Source organism: Drosophila innubila, assembly GCF_004354385.1.
Source record: "Drosophila innubila isolate TH190305 chromosome 3R unlocalized genomic scaffold, UK_Dinn_1.0 2_E_3R, whole genome shotgun sequence".
Lineage (NCBI taxonomy): Eukaryota > Metazoa > Arthropoda > Insecta > Diptera > Drosophilidae > Drosophila > Drosophila innubila.
In genome coordinates, this window is record NW_022995380.1 from 20,818,194 (window position 1) to 20,840,018 (window position 21,825).

The window sequence follows — 21,825 nt, forward strand, 5'->3', positions numbered from 1 at the left end:
GCCAAGGCACATGCAAATAGCGCAATTAAAACGCTTAGTTAAAAGATAAATAAATTAATTTCAGCAGTTTTCTTGTTAGTTATAATTTTAATTAGATATAAAATCCATTATTATTTTAAATTCATTTTCAATTTCAATTCAATTTTATGATTTAAAAAATATATGTTTTAAATAATTAAAATAACACCTGAAGTGAGCTTTTCTTAGCGCATTTGGTCAGTCGTTATGGCCCGAAAGAAGTTAGTATATTGTTGTATACATGTGTATTTTCTATATGTACACAAATAGATATCATCTAGCAACTCGTGTGTTGTCGATGATAAGCGCAAATAGACAAAACAAACACTCGAGTCGCTAACAATTACAAATGATTAGATCGCTTTTTGGAGCATTCACTTTGTCCGGGTCTTTAACTGTAACTTTTGTGTGTGTACACATGATAGATAGATAGAGATGATGCTTCCTCTCTTCCAAGCCAACTACATCTGTATAGGCCAAGTACTTATAGTACATATAACTGGTAGTGGCGGTGTGTCGTTTACTTACATTCAGCGGGTTCATTATCTTGATGATTCAGCCAATGGTTAAGCTTTGAATAAAGAAATTATTCACACTTTCTTGCTGCATTGGAATCATTATCTAATCTGTAAATTTGCAGAGATCTGTTAATTAAATAAAAATCTTATGCAGTTTTATTATAAACCCACCCACAGCCAAGGGTTTTGGTTTTATTTACATAGGCAATTTTGTAGTAGTTAAGTTTACAAAACAATATGATAACATAAATTCAATTGTGTGGAAGCATTAATGCATAATTTATAAGTGTTTTATATATATATATTGTATATATAGTTTAGTATATATTTATATATAAGTAGTTATACATATTTTATAGCTAAATGGACAGTGCAGTGTGATTTTCTCGTATTTTATTGTTAACAACAAATTTGGCCAAGCAATATTGAGGCTGCTTCCATTGTACATTTCTGGACTTCATCATCTTGTAAAATTTAACAATGAATTTTGGTTTGCATTTATGTGCTTTTCTCGCTAAGTATTGTACCAGAGTTTCAGCTGATGTGGTTTTCTTCTTTTTTTTTTTTGGGTAGTAAACAAAATGAACTTAAATCAAAACTCAACTAGTTGAACAATAAGTAGGTTGTCATATCATATGAATTACGATTGAATTGAGTGTCCATTTGCATTTAAACAACGCTGTCACCATTCACCTCGATCTCCCGTTCGCGTTCCCGTTCACGTTCACGCTCCCGAGCAGCCGCTGCAGCAGCGGCCAGCCGTGACATGGGAAGTACTGGCTGCTGCTGGGGCTGCTGTTGATGACGTGCCCCACCGATTCCCGTGGCACCAGCATTGTTGTTGCTGTTGCGATGCATAAAATTTCGTATATTCTCCTCCGTGTAGTCAACAATACGACGCTTCTTGCGACGCGCATATTGCTTCTGCTTTAGATAAATTTTTAGCATGCCCTTGACCGTGATGAAGGTTAGACCGCCGAGCAATGTGCGATGCAACGTATTCTCAACGGTATCGAACAGTATGCGACCCACAATGCAAGAGATCGTAGGCAGAAGCAGAGCACCACAAAATATGCGCGTTGCCGAGACGGGATCTGATAGAGCTGGCGTTGCCGGATTTGAAGAGATTGGCTGCTCCTCCTCCTGATTTCTAAAATGCATACAAATAGTTAAGATATAGATGAAAAGTTTGCTTTATATTATGACCCACTTACAGATTTGGATAGATAAAATTCACAAATGGAAACTTGCGCATTACGGTGCCACGATTGCGTATCAAACGCAACAGGGCATCTTCCCAGCGTATGAGACGGCCGAGTATAAGGCCAACAGGTATGGCGGGTAGACCGATTAGCAGTATGAGGGGATCGCCAGCTTCCATTATAGACATTCCGTGTTCATGGCCAACAATCTGTAAACAATACAATAACATATAATTATACAAATTAATTATAGGTTCTCTGGGCAGGCCGCAATTTTGATACTCTATATGATATAGTAGTCTGATTTGAATTAAATTTGGTAAGGATATAAAAGGCAATGCTAAAAGCACAATCTGTGAGATTGATCATGATTAATTCGTTTGAATCTATATGATCTATGAGTCCAATTTTAAGAAAAATATTGTTAGGACACAATAAAAAAGATTAATTGCTATATTTAAAAAAAAACCAAACGTATGATTAATGTTGATTTTCTAACAATGGTTTCTATGATATGGTGAGCTCAGAACGGACTGAACTTAATCGACTCAGATCGACTTCCTGATCAAGAGTACATATGTATATACTTTATGGGGTCTACCCACACCACACCAATAATGCGTTACACATTTTATGACAAAACTAAAATACCCTCTGCAAGAGTATAATAATTATAGACTCACTTGAAGGAAAGTTACAGCGCCGTAGGTGACGGCTGTCCAGTAGAGTGAGCCGACAAAGAAGCCAGCTGCCAGAAACGGACTCAGACGCTTGACTACATTGTCCACGGCTTCCAAGGCTCCTCCCAGTTTGCCCATTTGTGGGAACACAATAATGTACTCGGTCTGACATTGTGGACAGGACACGGAGCGCAGTGCATTGCCCTTTTGTGTCTTCTCATCGATCCAGCGATATAGGCAGCTCTGATGAACCCACTTGGTTGTGCCGCGACACTGACATGGCTGCACCCAGGCCGCTAAGCGATTATCCTCGTCCGTGGCAAAACAAATCCAACAACTACGCTCGGTATCTACGGAGGAATCCCTCCGGGCTGCTGCTGCTTCGGTCGCTACGTTGCTGTTGCTCACTGCTGCATCATTTAGCGACTTTGATGTTGTCGGAATTGGTTCCACTGTTACCGTTGTGTGTGCTGCTCTCAAGGATGCAATTTCAGTGCCGGCCTCCGTCTCTGTTTCTGTCTCCGTCTCTGTCGCAGCGTCTGCTGTGGGCGCTGCTGATTTATCATCCATATCGCTGCCAATTACACGCCATTTACACGGATTCGTATGCATTTTTGATGTCATTTACTAATATTAATCAATCAACTTACTCGCAAATTTATTAAGTCACTTGTTTAGGTCTGTTTTCTTTACAGCCTACTATAAAAAATACTTTTATTTTTCCACTTTTTCCATTCGACTCAAAAAACTGAAACAGAATATGTATGAACTAGAGATGTGCTCGTGATTTTTGTTACGCTCGATATACAGACTTTTTTGCTCTGGAATTAATTTTGCAATATTCAGTAAGTCTAGTTTAATTATACTCTAATTATATATTGATAAAGATAACAATATTTTTTAATACTCGAGTTATAAAGTTATGAAGATATCTTGATTCCCGAAAAGAACCGATAGTCAGTTTTAGCTCATTTTAAAAAAATTTAGTACGCGCTGTTATCTTACATTACAGAAAACTGTTAAGGTTTCGTTGTCCCACTGTTGCCAAATTAGCTGTTTTATAGCAAGTTTTAGCTATGTTCAGAGGGAAGATCTCGCCGGCTGGCGCGCGATTTAAATTCACTAAAACTAAACAAAAAAACGATTGTTTAAATAGCAGCTATGACAAATCCAACGAAATTCGAAATTAGATCAAATAAAGATGAATGATTATATGAAGGTTACAAGTTCGTCCACCCATCGGTGGGAGAAGTTACAAATTGAATTCTTAAGAAACTTAGAAAGTTCGAACAAATTGTAACAAAAAATTTCAAAGTTCTAGCTTTAAATTTTAAAAAACATACCAAGATCATTCTGAAAAAAAAGGAAAAATTATGAACAATTATCTATATCAGATTTCTAGGTCTGGCTGCGCTAAAACAAATGACAGCTTTTCTGTCAGGTGGCAACTGTCTTTCAAAAAACAGTTGCAATAAAAATTCTTTAAATCAAGAATGGTTTTCAGGGACCTCAACTGCAAATTGATTTCACCCACACCACCAGTGGACTACATAAAAATGATATGTGTGTATTATTGCAGTTGCGAGTAAAGTTTAGTTTAGAAAATATACAATAACATTATAAAGAAAGCCCGGTGTATTTATTAGTAGCAAAGAGCTTCATTGACTTTGCCAATTTTCAATTTCTAGATTTGCCATTGATTTCTTATTTATGCCTGATTCCTGCTAGTCCAGTTCATTGTTGGCGCTCTGTCGTTGTCGTTGGGGTCTGCTTTGCTCCTCGTCCTCGTCATCGAAGCCTTGCATCAGACGATTGAAAATGTCGCCAAACATGCCACCAAGTCCAGGGGCTCCAGTGTGTACATGTTCCGGCTGCTCATCAAAGTACAAACTACCAATTTTCGTTAAGTATTTGCTAAACGAAGTGTCTCGCTTGAGGGAAGGATCATAGAGCTTGCGCAGAGCGCGAAAACCCGTTACACTCTTCATATCGATGAGTCGAAACAGAAAGTATAGGAAATTGATCAATGGCTCCTTGTAGGGAAACTCGTGCCTTAATAATTTTGGGTGGTAACGCGTATACTCGTTAAACGTGTCCTCGGCCGTTTTACGATCCTTTAGGGACAACTGCTGCAGAACCGCCTGCACCACAAATAGATCAATCTCGCTTTGGAAGCCCTTGCTCTGGCTAATCTCAATTAGCACACGTCCACAGAGACTGCCATCCTGGCATAGCAAATAATGATGACGTGCCGACTCAATGTTGCCCTCGGTCCAAAAGACATGCGCAATCAGCTTATGCAAGACCGGATGTCCAAACTGGCCATGCACACCAGTGCTCCATTTAATAACGCGTTGCTAATTGGACCAAATTAATGGAATTAGTAGAACAATCACAATGTGAATATTACTTTAACATACGATTAGCGTTTCACGTTCCACAGTGCTTGCACTGAGGCCACGTATCAATGCGCCCAGTCGAGGCACCCATTGGAAATTGTCCGTGTCCTCGTCAATTGGTCCCCGTTTTTCCAGTGTGTCCAATAGCAACAAACACAAGTCGGCCGCACTGCTTTCCTGCTCCTTTTCAATCAGCTTTTGGGCGCCATCAAATAGCAAATCTAAGCAATCCTCGTAACGCTTCTGGGCCGTATAGCGAAAGTATAACGTTCGATACATCATATGCGCCTCATAGAACTCTCCCTCCGCCAACGAATGCGACAACTTGGCGAGTACGCGACTGACACCCCGTTGATTGGCTGTGGAGCTGCTGCTGCTGCCACTGGCAGCGGGACGTTCGGCTTCGGCCGTGGTCATATTCTTCATTAGTATACGATGTGCAGCACTTTCGAAAATGTATACTTTTGAATGATTCTAAATTTTCCTTAAAATTACAAGATTATTTGTGGATACTTTTTATCGCCAGAAAACCGATTACGATTACGATTTATATATATATATACATATGTCGATTGCTCAAAATGGTGTTGCCACATCAATCCATTTTGCCGTTCGCACAAACAAAAACTGAGGAAATCGCAGCAACAAAAAAAAAAGGAAAAAAGGAATCACAACAAAACAAATAAGAAAATTAACTCAATGGAAAGCGATGGAAGCGCAGAAAATGCATCTAATGTTGTTGCACTATGTGAAACGCCCAGCGTAAACACTTTTCCATCAAATAAATGGATAAAACTGAATGTCGGTGGGAAAATTTATACAACAACAATTGATACACTAGTTGGCCGTGAACCGGATTCAATGTTGGCGAGGATGTTTCTCCAGGACGGTGGCATGATGCCCAGCGAGAAGGACGAACAGGGCGCCTACTTGATAGATAGGAGTGCCCGCTACTTTGAGCCGATTATTAATTATCTGCGTCATGGGGAGTTCGTATGTGAGAGTAACATTAGCTTAAAGGGCGTTCTGGAGGAGGCGCGTTTCTTTGGAATCTACTCGCTGGTCTCTCACCTGGAGGAGAAGCTGAGCGAGCAGGAGCAGCTGCTGGACGACAGACCCTTGACACGCATGGAGGTGATTAAAGCAATCATTCAGACATCTGCAATTACGGAGCTGCGCTTCCAGGGCATTAATCTATCTGGCGCTGATCTTCGCAAACTGGATTTCCGTAATATCAACTTTAAGGTGCGAATTCCTTACTTCTTCTTAATACTGCCGAGTGTTATAGTCATGTTATGTCATGTCAGTTATGCAATGTATGACGCATTACCCTATTTATATTCCTGGTTAGAACGACGGTTGAGTCGACATGTCCGTCTGTTTCTATGTAATTAATTACTTAGTTTTGAAGCTATCTTGATGCAACTTGGTACACATCGTGCATTTTACTGCAGGCAGTACATCGTTCAAATCGGCTCACTATATCAAATAGTTGCCACAGGAACGATCGTTCGAAAATCCATCTTTAGGAAGAAAAACTTTGTTCTTTCTTAAGATATCGTAACCAATATCACATATATTGTATTTAGAATGGTCTTATACAGTCTGTTATATCATATAACTGCGATAGGAACAATCAGTGGAGAGTTGGATAAGGGGCAATGTTAGGAAATTAAATCTATCTTTCTTACTACATTTTCTAATTATTTTATTTTGCAGTATGCTAATATGTCGCGTTGCAATTTATCCCACACAAATCTGAATTACTGCTGCCTGGAGCGAGCAGATCTTCAATATGCCAATTTGGAATGCGCACAGTTGGTTTCAGTGCGCGGTTTATGTGCAAATATGGTAAAAATAATCGAGAAAATTTAAGTTAATTATCTTTGTATTAACTGATTCGATTTTAGGAAGGTGCCAATTTGCGTGGCTGCAACTTCGAGGATCCCACAGGGGTGCGCACCAATCTGGAGGGCGTAAATCTGAAGGGAGCCTGCCTGGAGAGCAGTAACATGGCAGGTGTTAATTTGCGCGTGGCAAATCTTAAGAATGCCAATATGAAGAATTGTAATTTACGTGCCGCAGTTTTGGCTGGAGCCGACTTGGAACGTTGCAATTTATCGGGAAGCGATCTGCAGGAGGCCAATTTACGTGGTGCCAATCTAAAGGATGCCGAGCTGGCATTGATGGTTACGCCTTTACATATGTCGCAGGCCATACGTTAATCTTTAAATACCTTTTAAGCCAAAGGGGACATCACAATGTGCAATTATTTTGGGTTTTCTATTATGTGATGCGTAGGTAAATTGCGGTCTTGACTTAATATTTGTAAATACCTATTTGTATATAAGACCTAGAACGTTAAATAAAACAGTATTAAATACGCTACACTGGATTTTAAATAATTTTTTTTACCGCGCTTATAACAGCCCTGTCTTTCGATAAATATATCGATTGAAAATTATAGCAACGCAAATTTATTCAATGTATCGTTTTTCATAAATGTACCTATTTTATAGGTAAGAAATCGAGCCATATCGACAATTTTTACTGGATGGGCAACCTTCTAATACTCTACAAGTTGAAGTCGTCGACTTTAAGAAGATTTGATCAGTTTTGCAGAAGAATTATGGCGAAAACGTGTCACTTGTCTGTGGCACTTGTTGCCCTGTGCCTTTTAGTTGCAACGCATTCTACGGATGCCGACAAGAAGCAGAGCAAAAAGTACAGCAAGGAGGCAAACGATCCGCATTTTAAACAAATTGTCGACGAAAAATATGAGCCGGAAATTCGGAATCTTCAGCGGCCATTTCGCATGGCCAAATTGAATCTCGTTTGGGCAAAGGCGCAGAATGTGAGTGCAGTCCTGACGAGAAAATAAAATCTATTATTAACCTTCGTTTCATTCAGCGTCTGACTGAAAGCAAAATAAAGTCTTTGTACATGGAGCTGAAAATACATGATAAGGAGGAGATTACATGGAAGCAGATTAGCTCCCAAGTCAAAGACAAGGATGGTCTAAAGGAGAATGAATTGCGCCAAAAGCTGATTGGCATCATGAGCAGCTATGATTTGCTAGAACACTTTGACGATACGCAGGATGTGGAGAAAACAAAGCCCTACAAAGTAACACATATATAATTTGATATACGATTTTGTTATACTTATCTTTGATATTTACAGAAATTTCATGATCCCGAGGAACGCCATAAGAATAAAAGTCTGTTTAAGGACAAAAAACTAAACCGATTGTGGGAAAAGGCTGAAATCTCAGGCTTTACGGCTGATGAATTGAAATCCTTAAAGCAGGAGTTTGATCATCATCAAGATAAGGTTGATGTCTACTATAGTTTGCTGGAGAACGTTGGCACCATGGATACGGATAAGCATGAAAGTAAGCTTTAATAGCACACACTCTACAGAGATAATATATTTACTTTTATAATATAGATGCAATCAATACCGAAGACTTGGATAATTACAATCTCATCTCTAATGATCCCAACGAAAATGAGATCACCACACACGAGCAGAATGTTAAAAAGTTCCAGAATGATTTGAACTCGCTGCGTGGTCATCATGTTGGAATCAAGGATCATTATGATCGCTTGGAGCGTCTGGTATCTTCCGGCCCACACAGCCAAGACTTTATTGAACCCAAGGTGCAGGGATTGTGGCGTGTGGCGCAATCCAGCAACTTTACGGATAAGGAACTGGCTTCCGTTAAAACCGAACTGCATCATTTTGAGAGTCGCTTGTTAAAACTACGTCATTTGCATGCGGAGCATGCCCTGCATAAGGAGAAATATAAGGTATCAATGAATCAGTCTCTTAAATATATCAAATTGTTAATGTGTATCTCTTTTTAGGATGAAAAACACAAGGACAAGAGCAATAGATTTGAAGACATGGAGGATCAGCTAAAGAAACAAACACGAAAGGTCGAAAAACTGCAAGAGAATATTGAGAAAACCATTTTCAAACATACTGAACTTTGAAACATTCAATTCTCCATGATTTTTCCAAGCGAGCAAATTAATTTAAGTTACAAATAATCTCTGAAGCAATTTTTCCGCTAAGCACTAACCTAGTTTACTAATTTTTTATACCAAATCCCAAGCAGCTATTAAGCGCATTTATTATGTTAACAAATGAATTAAAAACAAATGAAGTTGAAAATTAATTGTGTATTTATTGGGCGTTGCCACCCTGTAGTGGCAAATGGATATTTCATTTAAATGTAGGTAAACGTAAATTTCAATATGCAAAAACTTTGAAAAAAAATTAATAATTTGATGAAAATTTAAAATTCGAAATTAGATTAAATTAAGGAAAACATTTTCATGAAGGTTTAAAGTTCGTCACTCACAGGGGAAAGAAGTTACAAACGCAACCAAATTTTTAATTTGATTAAATTAGAACAAGTTGCCAGATCGGGAAATTTTGTACGATGGCAGCCCTTGCACCTGGTGGCAGTGTTCCACACAAGTGCTGGCAAGTTTTTAGGAGAAACAATAACTGTTTCTGTTTCTGGGCTGATCTGCACATTTTTATCAAAAATATTAATAGTAAAACTTAGCTGAATATATATTTAAAATATCCAGATTTCCAGCTAACAACAATTTTGACATTTTTGTAGCAAACAAATTCTGAAAATAGCCAGATCTAGCTATAAAATAGCTAAGTTGGCAGCAGTGATTGCAACTGCATCAGCAAAAGCAGCAAAGAAAAAAAAATATGTAAAACAATTGAATAATTATTGTTAGTTGTAAAGTGCAATGCTTTTTGTGACGTTCCATGGGGCAGTAAAACTGTGCTTTTATTATTACTAAGTATACTGTATAGAAAGTGCGTATTTGTGGTGTATAGATGTAGGCATGGTGGAAACAACAAAATTTGGCAATTTGGAGGCCTACACTTATCTCCTCGTGACGCTGAGTATAACGCTTACGTTAATTGTAATGTTTTTTAATTGTCTCTGCTGTAAGAAAAGAATACCAAAGTAAGTATACAACAAATTGCAGTAAGCTGTAAAATCTTTCTGCATTCGATATTCGATGCCTATCCAAATTGGTTTGTTTGGGGGAGTGAAAGTTACGTCCCAGTTCCAGTTGGATGAGCTCGCGCCAAAAGAAAACAACTCTTGAAACCCTAATTAAAATGCATTTGATTTGTACACAGAAATGACTTGCTTGGCTTGGAGGGCATGGTTAAGCTGAAGAACCCGGACGAGATAATTGTGGTGAGCAGCAACAATGCAAATAATGGAATGAATAATGTTGCAACTAGCAACAGCCTGGTGCACAACAGTGAGTCACAAGCAGAGCTAAATGCATCTACAGTCTCAAATGCTGACTCAGAAAAGAGGTAACTCACATACCCATGTAAATCATATGCACTTCTTTAATATAAATACTTCCTCTTACAGATCCAGCACGGCGGCACATCGCAGCCTGCCGGATATTCCCGTGGCGGAGCACAACGATAACGGCTCGGAGTTGTATGAAACCGTTGCCGACAAGCAGCTTGCAAGTGCGCACAATCAGAGCCGTAATTAAATACCAGTATAAATCATTATTTAGCCTGCTAATCCTGTCCTGTTTCTAACCACAGCTCAGCCGAGTCTCAAGAAGCAAACAAGCGTCTCACAGCACAGTTCCATCAGTCAGGCGGATGATGTTAGTTCCCCGTACTCGCGTGTCAAGGGCTTGCCACATGACTATGCCAAAGTGCGTGCCACCGAGCATCCGTATGCCCAGCTGAATGCACCGTCCACTTCCAATGCAGCTGTTGCAGCCGCATCTTCGACAGCAACTGCCAGCAGCAAAGCTGCCAGCTCACAGCATGGCACAGATTCATTGCCACGTGGCTCCCAGCTGAGTTCCGGCTCCACACAACACTTGAACGATGAGCTGACGCCGCAGGTGGAAATTCCAGCTGCTTCGGCCATTGCAGGCATGATTTCGGCCAGTCAGGATCTGCCTTATATGACACCGCCCATTGCAAATCAACATTTCAGCGGCGATTCACAAGATTCTTCCAGTAAAAACAAAACTCGATCACAAATCCGACCCTGAACTAACTTCTATTTAATCCACAGAGGGATATACTAGCATCAGTGTGCGAGAACCTTTGGCCAACATTCTCGCCCAGCAGCCTCCAAGTAAATTGACGGCTAGAAATGCAACGCTTACCCGTGATGTCAATGATTCGCACTATGCAACTGTCTCTGATGATTCGGGTGAGCTAAGAAGCTTTTATTTATCTTATTAGTTATTAATTACTCCACACTTATTTACAGATGAAACCTATGCGGCAATTGAGGATCCTAATAATCGTCACATTCCAAATGCCACCGATATTTACACCAGCGGCTCAGAAACCTATGCACAAATCCAGCCCATGCAGGCAAATCCCATTGTTGTCGCCGTCGAGATCAACAACAGCAGCAGTTTATCAGCAGGCAATGCTTCCCAAGCGAGCAGTGGACAGTTGCCACCATTAAATCAAAGCACAGGCAGCGCATCCTCGCATAGAGTGAGCAGCAGCAGCATGGAGCATGCTGGACCTGTGCCTCCACATGTGGACAGCTTGCGCGCACACATGCACTCACGACAGGCTTCCTCATCGTCATCGGTGTGCAACTTGGGCTCACCCAAGCCAGAGAAACGTCAGGCCAACTCACCGTTACCGCCAACTCCTAAAGCAAGTCTTACCCAATCTCAGGGGCAACATCATCTGCACTCGGCGGCAAGCAGCAGCAATTTAACATCTGGACGCAGCTCGGTTATATCTGTTATTGAAGCAACTATTGAAGGCAGCAATGATTCAACTGAAGCTAGCGATGCATCGCCACAGCGCAAGCACAGCAAGAGTCTAAGTCCATCTAAAGATGTGGAGGGCAACAGGAACATTGAGGGCATGTATGCCAAGGTGAGATTGCTTGAGCCATTTCTAACATTCTTTTGAATTCTCTTTTTCATAGAACAAGAATACCAATATTGTGGAAACAAATTTAGTAACACAAAACTAGGAAACTTGTAATAAGCAGAAAATTAATAGAAAACTAAAATTAGGAATAAATTTGAAGACCCTAATTGGAAAAAATATTGGAGAGTCAAGTATTAAAAAATTAGCAAAAGTTTTTTTTTAGGCTACTGCACTTCTGTTTGTGTTTAAAATTTTGGTTAAGATTTTGAATTTAGTCGTTATTAGTCGTTACAAATATTTAGAATAATCAAAATAAACTGTGAATGAATAAACACCTACATTTAAATCGGCGTAAGTAGATGCATTAGATAGTTTTAAAATGTTTGGACATAAATATTGATTAGTATTTACACAACAAAAGAACATGCATATATTATTTTCTTATTGAAACGAAAATTCAGTTTGAGTCCAAAATATCTTAGCTACTTTCCTCATTATTAATGAACTAGATATTTTCTAATTTTTTACTCTAAACAGATTTCACAATTGCATTTCCTAGTTTTTGCTTCCATTTGTTTCATTCCAAATTTGGTTACCCTGAATGTCTTTTTTAATTCTGATAAAAGTATTCAAATTCGCATGAGTTGCCAAATTGTTCTTTCGTTTTGCAGGTGATGAAGAAGCACAAATTCTCCTCGCATCCGCCGGATACGCTAGGCGTCAGTCCCCTGGACAGTGCGGCAGCAGCGCTTCTGATGGACACACAGAAGCTGGCGACACCTGGCGATAAAAGTCGCGTGCGCAGTAATAGTTATACTGCCAAGGATCATGGCTATGAGACGATACCAGCGGATGGACAGAACCAGTTGCCGAATCAGCTGTCAAATGAGAATCGCAAGTCGGATTGTTATGCGGCCAACATGCTGCAAAAGGAGCGACAACAGGAAGCAGGTAAATGCCACATGTAACATGCAACAGAAATAAGATATGAAATCCCTGTTGAACTGTGTGTAACCTTTTAATATGCCCAAACTGTCTCCTCTCGTCTTTCTCTCCTACTTGTGTCTTGCTTCCATTTTCATTGACCATCTTTTTGAACCCTAGTTGAATTGCCAAAATGAGAAATTAACGCGCTGCGACAATTTCGTCAGTTGTTGTCTGGTTAGTATCAAAACTAAATGGACTCACTTATTAGCTTAGCTTGGATAACTTAATTTAAAAACACACAATAATTAAACTAATTGCATTGTTGTGCTTTCCTTAGCAGCTTCGAGTCAGACACAACAGAACAACAGCAGCGTCCAGTTGCCAACAAATACGCCCAGCAAAAGCACAAAGCACTATGAGACTATAAACTGCCCACCGTGTCCGCCATTGAGCAACAATGATCCTGGCTATGAGCAGCTGCAAGCCACGCCCCACATTAATGACGATGATGCCAAAAAGTCCGACTATGATCCAAACTATGAGGTGCTCAAGAGTCGCGCCCATTCAGATGATGGTTATGCCAAAGTGCTGGAGAAGAAGCGTCCAACTGTCGATGCGGTTGATAGCAGTGGCGGTTATAGCACCATACCAGGCGCGGATGCGAATCATAATTATGCCAGCATATTGGAAACGAAGGCACATTTGACAGCTGCTCCTAATGAAACGGATCATTATGCGCGCATTGCCGAAAATGCCGCCAGCACGCCCGGAAGTAGTCAACCCATTACACCGAATTCAACCTCAATGGTTAACAGTCTGTCCATGACGACCAGCAACAGCAACAGCAATGTGAGCACCACGCCCGTATCCTCGCAATATGAATCCTTGACGGGCACGGGCAGTGAAACGGATCCCAACTATGAATCTGTATGTTATTTAAATGTAACAACCACAACAAATACCAGTAGCAACAACAGCAGCAGCAACAGCAACAACAGCAGCAGCAACGACAACTCGGATCATGCCTATGAACGTCTGGAATCGGATAATAATACACAGACGAGCAGCCCGCTTAGTCCAGAGATGCAAAGCACCACGCCCAGTGAACAGCTGCTGGTGGATGATTACTTTCAGGTGTAACACCATTGAGCTGGATCTCCTTCAACACTAACGTCAACCTATTTTGCTTAGCAATTTCATTCTTTTATAAAAACGCACATATCACATATTTTTTGAATGCACAGCAATCGCACAGTTCATTGACCTGCTCCCCAAGAAATGCATGCTTCATATCGGTTTGCTCTTTAGACCTTAGCTAGCTTAGAGTATAAGTTTATAAATAACAGAATAACAAAAGAAAACTCCATGTACAAAGTATTTGTATGTTTAACTTTGATAATTACACTTCAACCCTAAAAGATAACAAGAGGGCTTACAATTTTAATAGATATGCGCTTTGACTATAATCAATATAATAATAATAATAATATTCTACTCATGCAATGAGTATGAGAATCTATATCTCTATATACATATTTGTATATCTATACCAGTGCGTCCTAATTTAGTTCAATTGAAAGCGCGCAGTTTAAAGCGATTTATTTTTTAAATTGATTAGATTTCGCAGGCAGATATTAAAGTAAACGAAAAATAAATTTTACTAAATACGTGTAGATTATAATTATAATATATAAACTGTATATTTTTTATATGTTGGCATTTTTTGCTGCTTTTTTTAAACTTTATTGAATGGACACACACACGACATTTACATATGCATATGGAACTGTAAAAACCATTGTTTATGTGTAGAGAAAGTAAACTTTCAAGTATTCGAGCATCAAGTTAATTAAGCTACAAGTTAAATAAATTATTGATGACATTTATAAATTGGATTTTCATTTTATATATAGTATATTTTATGTATTTATTTACGCAGACATGACGCAACAAAGACAAAGACTGTGGACAGTAAGTAACATCAATCATAACGAGCATAAATTGCAAATTTGCAACCACATCGAGCACAAAAAGCTATGTCTATATGTCTTAATATATATATATGTCTGTATGTATATGGGAGATTATTTGATTTAGGTAAATGCCGGATGCAGTCAGTTGATGCTCCCTCCTCCTCCTCCTTCTCTGTCCGTTCCCTCCACTTTCGCTGAGCGTTGGCGCATTATCCACAGATAATAGATGAATGCGCAGAGCACAAACTGCAGGAATATGTATTGATAATCAAAGATCAAACTACATCTATGAAATGTAAACGATGAAACGCGCCCGACAAGCGCCGAAACAGCCGCTTCCACGTTTCATTCATTGTTGGCATTGCCATCGCCCGGCTGCACCACAGCAGCTCCTGCTCCTCCGCCTGCTCCTCCAGCTGCTGCTGCCACCATCACAGCGGCCACAGGCGGTGGCAATTGTTGGTGTTGTTGTTGTTGTTGTGGTGCCACCGGTTGCAGTGCCGGTGCAGGTGCAGGTGGCATCTGTGCCACTGGCTGTTGACTTGGCTCACGATTCAATAGCGCTATATTGCTGGCCTTCATTCGGGCTATTGAGGTGACCATGCCGCCGCCCACAGCCGATAGGCACGGTGACATACAAGGTGTTGAGCATGATGAATTGCTGATTTCACACTGGTCAAGTAGGCGGAGAAGCTCGTTGGTGTCGGGTCCGCCAGAGGTTTTCTGCTGCGGCTCATCCTTGTTGAGCAATGCCAGTGCTGTTGTCAGATCCCACATTTGTATGGCGCCATTGCAATGTCCTGTCAGTATAAATCTCGAGCCCATCCTGGAGGACACTTCACATTCGTGCACACAGAATGCCGAGATGGTCGAACCATCCACGGAGCGCACCACACAAACGCGATCACCGTTGGAAGCTAGACGCACATAAAGCTGATTCGTCTCGGGCACAACTTTCTGCACAAATATCATGTCATCGTAGTCGCCATAGGGTCCGAAATCATTGCCTGCCGCATAGCTATAGTTGCTGTCCGTGGCCTCCAAGGAGACAATCTTGAAGGATGCCTCCGGCGTGGAGCCTGGCTGTGTGGAGAGCATGCCACGGAAGCGGGTCAAGCTCCAGGTTCTCACATGATGATACTCGCTGCAGACGGACACCAAGTACTTCTCGGAGAGCATGACCTGAAAGTAATTCAATTAAATTATTAATTCTAGTTTAAATAAGGAGTAAAGAATGCTACCCCACCTTGGTTATGGGACTCTGGTGCACAAAGAATGTCTCGAAGAGATGTGGTCCATGTCCAGCTGTCTCCGGATGCTGCACAATAATTCGCACAGCTCCCGATTTGGTACCATAGGCAATTTCGATCCAATTGCCGCTTATACTTGATGTTTTGGGCGTCAGATAGACAGATATGGCTGTAATGGGATCCATGTTGACATCCTTGTACAGTTCGGTGACCAACAAATCGTTATCCTTCATGCGCAGGGGAAACTTTTGCATATCAATGTAGTAAATGGAACCGTTGTTGCATCCAAGCAGCAGAAAGGATCCCGCTGAATCGAAGGATAAAACCGGCACCAGATCTTGGATTTGCCAGTGTTGTGTCATCGCATGCCAGACACCAATTTTGCCGGATGAGGACAACGCCACCAACTGGCTGCCAATGAAGAACAGATACTCGACACGCACATTGAGATTAAAGGTGCCAATATCCGTCTTGTTGCCACCTTCCTGGATGCTCCACAATCGTATCTGACTGCCGTAGGATATCGCAATCATCTTGCTGGGCATCGGTTCAGCCGTGGATGTGTTCACCTTGGAATTGATGGCAATGCGTTCGATGGCCGCATCAATGTGCGGTGATGTGAACACCTGCTGCCAACCATTTGAGTCCTTGACCCGATAGCAGGTCACAAAGTGGGCATAGGCCACGGCAATCCAATTCTGATGAGCTTTGATGATCTGCACCCGCAACGGAGGCGTCCAATTCGAACTCTGTGTGGGACTGAACACCAAACCCACCTCATTTCGGATCACCTTATTCAGATCCGCGGAGGAATTGCGCGAGTGTCGCATAAAGTCAAGGGATGCATTCCGGGAATGTCCTCCTGTCGCGTTCCAAGCAGCTGGAGGGGCCACAGGAGCAGCATTGGAACTAGATGCACCGTTGGCTGCACGTCCGCAGCGCAAATCCCAGGATGAGTTACGTGAATGCGTGGAGGAATGACGTGACGAAGCGGACGACGTTTCGGGCACACGCACCATGGAACCAGGACGTGCTCCCGCACCGCCAGACGTGCTCGGCTCCATTTGACTGTTTACCTCTATGGTGGCCTGGAGTGCATCATTTGGCGGCATGGCTGGTGCGGCCAGAAAGCCATAGAAGATAACATCCCCACAGGAGGAGTGGTTAAGGTCCTCGCACAAGGCCAGACGCTTCGTCAGCGGCGTTACACCATAATATTCCGCCTCGTGACGCAGTGCACGTATTTCACAATTCTTGATATCAATGTCTTTGGTCCGCAAATAGTTCAAAATGATGGAGAAGAGCGTGGGATCTCGATCAATAAATATGGCATTGTGCTCATCCCGCAGACTGGAAATGCGTCCACTCAACAGAGCCGTAAAGAATGTATCCGGTATCCACGTAAGCGTTTGTCGTGATGTTGAGAAGCTGCAATAGATATAAAGGGGGTTACAAATGGGGGAAGGGAGAAGAGTGGTGTTATCATTGTCTTTTGTTACTGCATGCGTCATCAAAGTTGACTGGAACTATGTATTTCAAGACCCTTTTACTCACCGTTGACCACCCACATTGAGATTAACTAAATCGCCGCTGGCACTGTGCATAAAGTAGGACATGCCAAATACTGTTCACAGCTGCCGCCAGCAACAGCAGCAGCAGCGTCAACCCAATTTCTTAATCGTCTATTTGTGTGGCTTCGATTTAGTGCTTTTCTTTTCTTATTTTTATTGTCGTTGTCGTCGTTGTCGCTTTTTGCGAGTTGTTGTCCCGCTGACGACTGCAATTGCAGTGAGTCTATTCTCTGTATTAGTTGATATCACTCTGCTTGAGGGCTGCCTAGCTGCCGTAGTTTATTCGTTTAAATGAGCGACCACTTTATTTTTGGAATTACGTTTTCTTTATTTGCTTTAGCTACGCTGCACTACATAAACATATTCACACATGCATACAAATACTTGCTTACAGTTTGTGCATATGTTTGTAAATAAAAAGCAGTGCTGCCACCTTTTCTTAACAGTCATAGTAGAAAAAAAAGCGAGTTGGTAGGCTTGGTTCACGAATTAAAGCCCATATTGGGATCAATTTCCAAACTGAGCTTTACCTGAAACTTCTATAATTTAAAATCTAAAATTTTGAATATTTTTGATAAAATTTTGAAAAATTTTGGATTAAGTTTAATAAAAACGTTGTTACACAATTTTCCCACCTGAGGCACAACGAACTCTCTGCTTTCATAAAAATATTGAGCTTTATTTGATCTAATTTCTATTTCAACATTTTCAATAAGTTGTTATTTTTTTTTTTGTGGAATTATTTTTAAATACCTAAAAATATTGAAATTGAGCGCGTTTGTAGATTGTGATCCGTGTTTCGCTGTGAATGGCAATCACATAATTGTAAAAGCAATACGCTAGGTGACGTATTTTTCGGATACGGACAAGAGATGGCGACACATTAACGTTTGTGTTGGCATTCAACCTTATTAACTTCATATGGTAACGCTGATTGGTGTTTAACGGAATCGAGCTGCCGTTTTAAAAGAAAATATTCTTTCTCCTTAAATTAATAAATATTTTAAAATTATTGTCATTGTATCATAAGCACAGCTATCAATATTAAATTATCGATTATAAATTTTAATCGATCAGCAGTAACTGACAGTCACTTTCCAGTGACCCAAAAGATCTTTGGCGCCTTGTGACGCAGTGTGAAGTCAGCATAGTTATGCCAAGTAAAGTTTTGCATGCTCTGCGGCAGCTGCAAAAATAATAAATAATAAAAAATAATACAAAATGTAAGTAACGTAAGCACATGTGTATACATGCATACATGTGCCTATTGTGGTTTATTCACAATTGCATGGGGGACTACTAACCTTTGGTAAGTGGTTTTTCAGGGCACTTGGACAACCGGCGAAGAGTGAAGGACAATGAGGATGGCGTGCTAATTCAGCACCTTTTTACCAGTTTTATTTTTCTTTTTTGTTTGTGTGGCAATCGCAGGGCATTAGGGGGCCCAATGGAGCAGAGCGCATAAACCGCAGTGGCTGTGCCCTAAAAGGGGCAGGAGGAAGAGCAGGAGGAGGAAGAAAGCAGCATGTGTGGGAGCCTCGACACATATGGCGAAAATAAACCGACAAATGATAACGGCACTCGAGCAAACAACAATAAAGGCAAATTCAAGTAAATGAAAGAAATAATGGCGGCAAAATGTGTAACAAGTTACAAAAACGCACGCACACACGTTAGCATACATACCCCACCCACTTCACCCCCTCCACTGATTACAACCCGAGAAGTGCTGCCAACTGCGAAAGCATCCAATAAAAATAGCTTAAAAAACTAGCCAACTTTTTTATACAACCAATATATATCTAATTACAAAATTTCCATTATTTTGTCTACTTTGTCAAATTCGTCCAGACATTTTGCACAAAGATACAAAAAAATAAGTGAATGGCTTAATATAGTTAAATAGATATTTCAAACAGAGAGTTTTTCGTCTTAAAGCAACTTTCAAAACTAGCTATAAAATATCTAAATTGGCAGCACTGACTGACTGGTTGATTGTCCTGTTAGGGGTACTAACCTCAACACGGCAACAGTTACAGCCAGAAACAACGCGTGTAACCAAATTCGAGCAAATGCTTAACAAGCACATACACATGTGTGTGTGTGTGTATTGCATATTAAAGTGAGCCAATCTTGGCGCGTGTTGTGTGCTAATACACAGCTTCACATGCATGCGTGAGTGTGTGTTTGTGTTTGTGTTTATGCACAGGATGTTCGATTTCTATTTCTGGGATTTGTTCGAGTTAGCTTCAATCATAAATAACATAGTACAACGAGTAGTTGTGATGGATGGATAAATACAAACATATTTAAAAGCAAATTCATAAATATGCAAATCAATAAATCTTTACGCAACTTGTTGCCCATTAAACTTGTTAAGGCTTGAATATCACATTGTTATCTTGACATTGATTTAGATGCAAAGGGTCCCCCCCTTTGAAATTTTAAAAATTGAAAATTTTAAATCTCAATATTTCACTTTTTACCAACTCCTTATATCGTAACTACCATTAAACAACACTTTAAACTTGATTCTGAGACGTTTCATTTTCTTGTCAAAAATCATGGGAAATTGAACGAAAATTTTGACTTGTAAGCTTGTGGATTCAAAGTCTGACTTACTTCAAACTGTCATAACTTTATCAAAACTCAACCGATTTTCAAACGGAATGTCACTTCGATCATGGTTTGGGCTTTAAATTCATTCTCCATTTAAATTTTATAAACTTTCTTCAAATAATTTTTTGCCGCAGAACTCAATTTTATATCTTTTGAAAATAAAACAACAGCGGAACCTATATTTGTTTCCGTTTGCTTCCCTGATTGCATTAATTGAATTACAAACTTGCAAAACTTATTCTCATTTAAATAAAAGGCCCCTCCAATAAACAAAAAATTAACTTACAAGTGCTTACACAAGTACAGAGCAAAGCTTACTTGATATCGGCTCATTAACATAGCACTTTCTAGTTCTTATGCCGTTTAAGAAAAAAAGCTCTTGTAATAACTACGCAACTCTAAATATTAATAATATATGAATGGTGTCTGTGGATAGAAAATAGGTCAATAAGTTATAACTGTGATATAAACGTAAATAAAGATATTGTACTTAAAACTTTTTCCCCATAAATTAAGCATTATTTTAATAAATAAGTAATAATACAATAAGAAATGGTAGAGCTTGCACCTGAAGTTTCCCATGGATTTTATGGGTTGGCAAATTCCATTGAATTATGCATGGCGAGTGAAGAGCAAGTTCTTTTTACAAAGAGTTCTATTTATGACAAACAGTAAAATCAGTTTAATTAATATTCTAATACCTGGTACAAATCTCAAAGTATGCCAAAGTCAATCCCCAATTTGATTTCAACAAAAACACACAGAGAAATTTCAATGGGGAAAATAAAAAATGAATGCAATTAATTTATGAATGTAATTTAATGTATTTACATATGAGTGGGCACACCACAGACGTTGGGTGTTAATTGTTAATCCTTGTTGACACCGCTTTTTTCTGCTATTGTTTTTCATATATTTTTTGTTGTTGTGGGTATTTGGCTGGCGCCAGCCTTAATGTCTTAAATGCCTGTCGCTTTTATCTGGCCTCTTGTGCGTTTTGTAATTAATTGGCTGTATATTTTACTGCTGCTGGAAGAACCGTTGTCATAGGCTGCTCAGCACGTGCTGCCAACACTGTGGAGGAGCCTAATGATTAATTACAATTTAATTTGTTTGCCATTTCGTTGGGCTTCGCCGGCTCCGTTCAGTTTTTCGTCCCTTCGCTTGATCCATTGCTCTGTAAAAAGCGTTGCGATAAAAAATGTGTGGAAAGACTATATTTTCATATTTTTTATTGGTCTCACTGTGGCAGCAGCAGCAACAGCAGCAGCATTTCCGCTTCAAGTTCAAGCGAATTTTTTCAAATTAATGGTTTTTTGCATTTGATAGCGCCTTTGTTTACATAGCAAGCCAGAATATGCTAATGATTTTGGGTGGGGCTTTTTGGCTTATGAAGCCTCGTAATGAGTCGGCATCAGAATATTTTTCTTTGTTTTGATAAAATGTACATATTTTAATACCCTGTTAAGGATAATAAAAACTTGAAGTAAAATAAATAATGTCATTATTATTATAATAATAAAATGAATAAAGAAGTAAATATGAAGAGCTTATCTATATCATTAAATAGTTTATTAAAGACAATAGAATAATATACACGGGATATCTATTAGTTGCGCATTTTTGCTTGTTTATAAACAGCAGAAGCTTTAAATTGAGGTTTTTATAAATTGGAAATGTGGGGAGAGATAAAATTAAAATATAGGAATATACCAGTTTTCATTTGCATTATAGGTGT

The 21,825-nt window shown here is 39.9% G+C and overlaps 6 protein-coding genes across 8 annotated transcripts; 3 read left to right on the forward strand and 3 right to left on the reverse strand.

Moving 5' to 3' along the window:
- Positions 1-1,083: 1,083 nt before the first annotated feature.
- LOC117790863 (E3 ubiquitin-protein ligase MARCHF5) lies at positions 1,084-3,214 on the reverse strand. The gene is made up of 4 exons (XM_034630469.1): positions 3,069-3,214; positions 2,422-2,992; positions 1,751-1,947; positions 1,084-1,686 (listed from the first exon to the last, which is right to left on the reverse strand). The coding sequence occupies exons 2-4, from the start codon at positions 2,986-2,988 to the stop codon at positions 1,206-1,208; spliced, it is 1,245 nt and encodes a 414-aa protein (XP_034486360.1). The 5' UTR covers positions 2,989-2,992; positions 3,069-3,214; the 3' UTR covers positions 1,084-1,205.
- A 768-nt stretch (positions 3,215-3,982) lies between these two features.
- LOC117791173 (Golgi to ER traffic protein 4 homolog) lies at positions 3,983-5,348 on the reverse strand. Its single transcript, XM_034630852.1, has 2 exons — positions 4,839-5,348; positions 3,983-4,775 (listed from the first exon to the last, which is right to left on the reverse strand). Exons 1-2 carry the CDS (start codon positions 5,241-5,243, stop codon positions 4,143-4,145), a joined length of 1,038 nt encoding a protein of 345 aa, XP_034486743.1. The 5' UTR covers positions 5,244-5,348; the 3' UTR covers positions 3,983-4,142.
- Positions 5,349-5,384: 36 nt separating this feature from the next.
- Positions 5,385-7,205, forward strand: LOC117791175 (BTB/POZ domain-containing protein KCTD9). Its single transcript, XM_034630853.1, has 3 exons — positions 5,385-6,062; positions 6,537-6,668; positions 6,728-7,205. Exons 1-3 carry the CDS (start codon positions 5,517-5,519, stop codon positions 7,040-7,042), a joined length of 993 nt encoding a protein of 330 aa, XP_034486744.1. The 5' UTR covers positions 5,385-5,516; the 3' UTR covers positions 7,043-7,205.
- Positions 7,206-7,368: 163 nt separating this feature from the next.
- On the forward strand, positions 7,369-8,996 carry LOC117791771 (alpha-2-macroglobulin receptor-associated protein). The gene is made up of 5 exons (XM_034631649.1): positions 7,369-7,671; positions 7,728-7,943; positions 8,001-8,211; positions 8,268-8,629; positions 8,687-8,996. The coding sequence occupies exons 1-5, from the start codon at positions 7,372-7,374 to the stop codon at positions 8,813-8,815; spliced, it is 1,218 nt and encodes a 405-aa protein (XP_034487540.1). The 5' UTR covers positions 7,369-7,371; the 3' UTR covers positions 8,816-8,996.
- A 526-nt stretch (positions 8,997-9,522) lies between these two features.
- On the forward strand, positions 9,523-14,033 carry LOC117789905 (uncharacterized protein PB18E9.04c). Of its 3 annotated transcripts, XM_034629083.1 has the most exons (9): positions 9,523-9,819; positions 9,999-10,184; positions 10,246-10,367; positions 10,431-10,859; positions 10,918-11,058; positions 11,119-11,750; positions 12,419-12,698; positions 12,852-12,908; positions 13,015-13,156. In XM_034629083.1, the coding sequence occupies exons 1-8, from the start codon at positions 9,695-9,697 to the stop codon at positions 12,866-12,868; spliced, it is 1,932 nt and encodes a 643-aa protein (XP_034484974.1). In that variant the 5' UTR covers positions 9,523-9,694; the 3' UTR covers positions 12,869-12,908; positions 13,015-13,156. The 3 variants fall into 3 exon arrangements, with proteins under 3 accessions (XP_034484974.1, XP_034484972.1, XP_034484973.1); XM_034629081.1 differs by lacking the exon at positions 12,852-12,908 and having other exon boundaries at positions 13,012-14,033; XM_034629082.1 differs by lacking the exon at positions 12,852-12,908 and having other exon boundaries at positions 13,015-14,033.
- A 37-nt stretch (positions 14,034-14,070) lies between these two features.
- On the reverse strand, positions 14,071-17,862 carry LOC117789906 (BTB/POZ domain-containing protein KCTD3). Its single transcript, XM_034629084.1, has 3 exons — positions 17,452-17,862; positions 15,894-17,325; positions 14,071-15,829 (listed from the first exon to the last, which is right to left on the reverse strand). Exons 1-3 carry the CDS (start codon positions 17,511-17,513, stop codon positions 14,993-14,995), a joined length of 2,331 nt encoding a protein of 776 aa, XP_034484975.1. The 5' UTR covers positions 17,514-17,862; the 3' UTR covers positions 14,071-14,992.
- Between the last annotated feature and the right edge of the window lie 3,963 nt (positions 17,863-21,825).

Excerpts from the sequence above, each read along its gene's own strand:
- LOC117789905 (XM_034629081.1), top strand. The coding sequence starts at position 9,695 with ATGGTGGAAACAACAAAATTTGGCAATTTGGAGGCCTACACTTATCTC. Across the intron at positions 9,820-9,998 it reads TGTAAGAAAAGAATACCAAA|AAATGACTTGCTTGGCTTGG; the intron begins GTAAGTATACAA and ends ATTTGTACACAG. Across the intron at positions 10,860-10,917 it reads CGATTCACAAGATTCTTCCA|AGGGATATACTAGCATCAGT; the intron begins GTAAAAACAAAA and ends TTTAATCCACAG.
- LOC117791175 (XM_034630853.1), top strand. The coding sequence starts at position 5,517 with ATGGAAAGCGATGGAAGCGCAGAAAATGCATCTAATGTTGTTGCACTA. Across the intron at positions 6,063-6,536 it reads TCCGTAATATCAACTTTAAG|TATGCTAATATGTCGCGTTG; the intron begins GTGCGAATTCCT and ends TTTATTTTGCAG. Across the intron at positions 6,669-6,727 it reads GCGGTTTATGTGCAAATATG|GAAGGTGCCAATTTGCGTGG; the intron begins GTAAAAATAATC and ends ATTCGATTTTAG.
- LOC117791771 (XM_034631649.1), top strand. The coding sequence starts at position 7,372 with ATGGGCAACCTTCTAATACTCTACAAGTTGAAGTCGTCGACTTTAAGA. Across the intron at positions 7,672-7,727 it reads TTTGGGCAAAGGCGCAGAAT|CGTCTGACTGAAAGCAAAAT; the intron begins GTGAGTGCAGTC and ends CGTTTCATTCAG. Across the intron at positions 8,212-8,267 it reads GGATACGGATAAGCATGAAA|ATGCAATCAATACCGAAGAC; the intron begins GTAAGCTTTAAT and ends TTTATAATATAG.
- LOC117789906 (XM_034629084.1), bottom strand. The coding sequence starts at position 17,513 with ATGTCCTACTTTATGCACAGTGCCAGCGGCGATTTAGTTAATCTCAAT. Across the intron at positions 17,326-17,451 it reads CTCAATGTGGGTGGTCAACG|CTTCTCAACATCACGACAAA; the intron begins GTGAGTAAAAGG and ends TATCTATTGCAG. Across the intron at positions 15,830-15,893 it reads ACCAGAGTCCCATAACCAAG|GTCATGCTCTCCGAGAAGTA; the intron begins GTGGGGTAGCAT and ends AATTACTTTCAG.
- LOC117790863 (XM_034630469.1), bottom strand. The coding sequence starts at position 2,988 with ATGGATGATAAATCAGCAGCGCCCACAGCAGACGCTGCGACAGAGACG. Across the intron at positions 1,948-2,421 it reads GCGCTGTAACTTTCCTTCAA|ATTGTTGGCCATGAACACGG; the intron begins GTGAGTCTATAA and ends TATTGTTTACAG. Across the intron at positions 1,687-1,750 it reads AATTTTATCTATCCAAATCT|AAATCAGGAGGAGGAGCAGC; the intron begins GTAAGTGGGTCA and ends TATGCATTTTAG.
- LOC117791173 (XM_034630852.1), bottom strand. The coding sequence starts at position 5,243 with ATGAAGAATATGACCACGGCCGAAGCCGAACGTCCCGCTGCCAGTGGC. Across the intron at positions 4,776-4,838 it reads TGGAACGTGAAACGCTAATC|CAACGCGTTATTAAATGGAG; the intron begins GTATGTTAAAGT and ends TGGTCCAATTAG.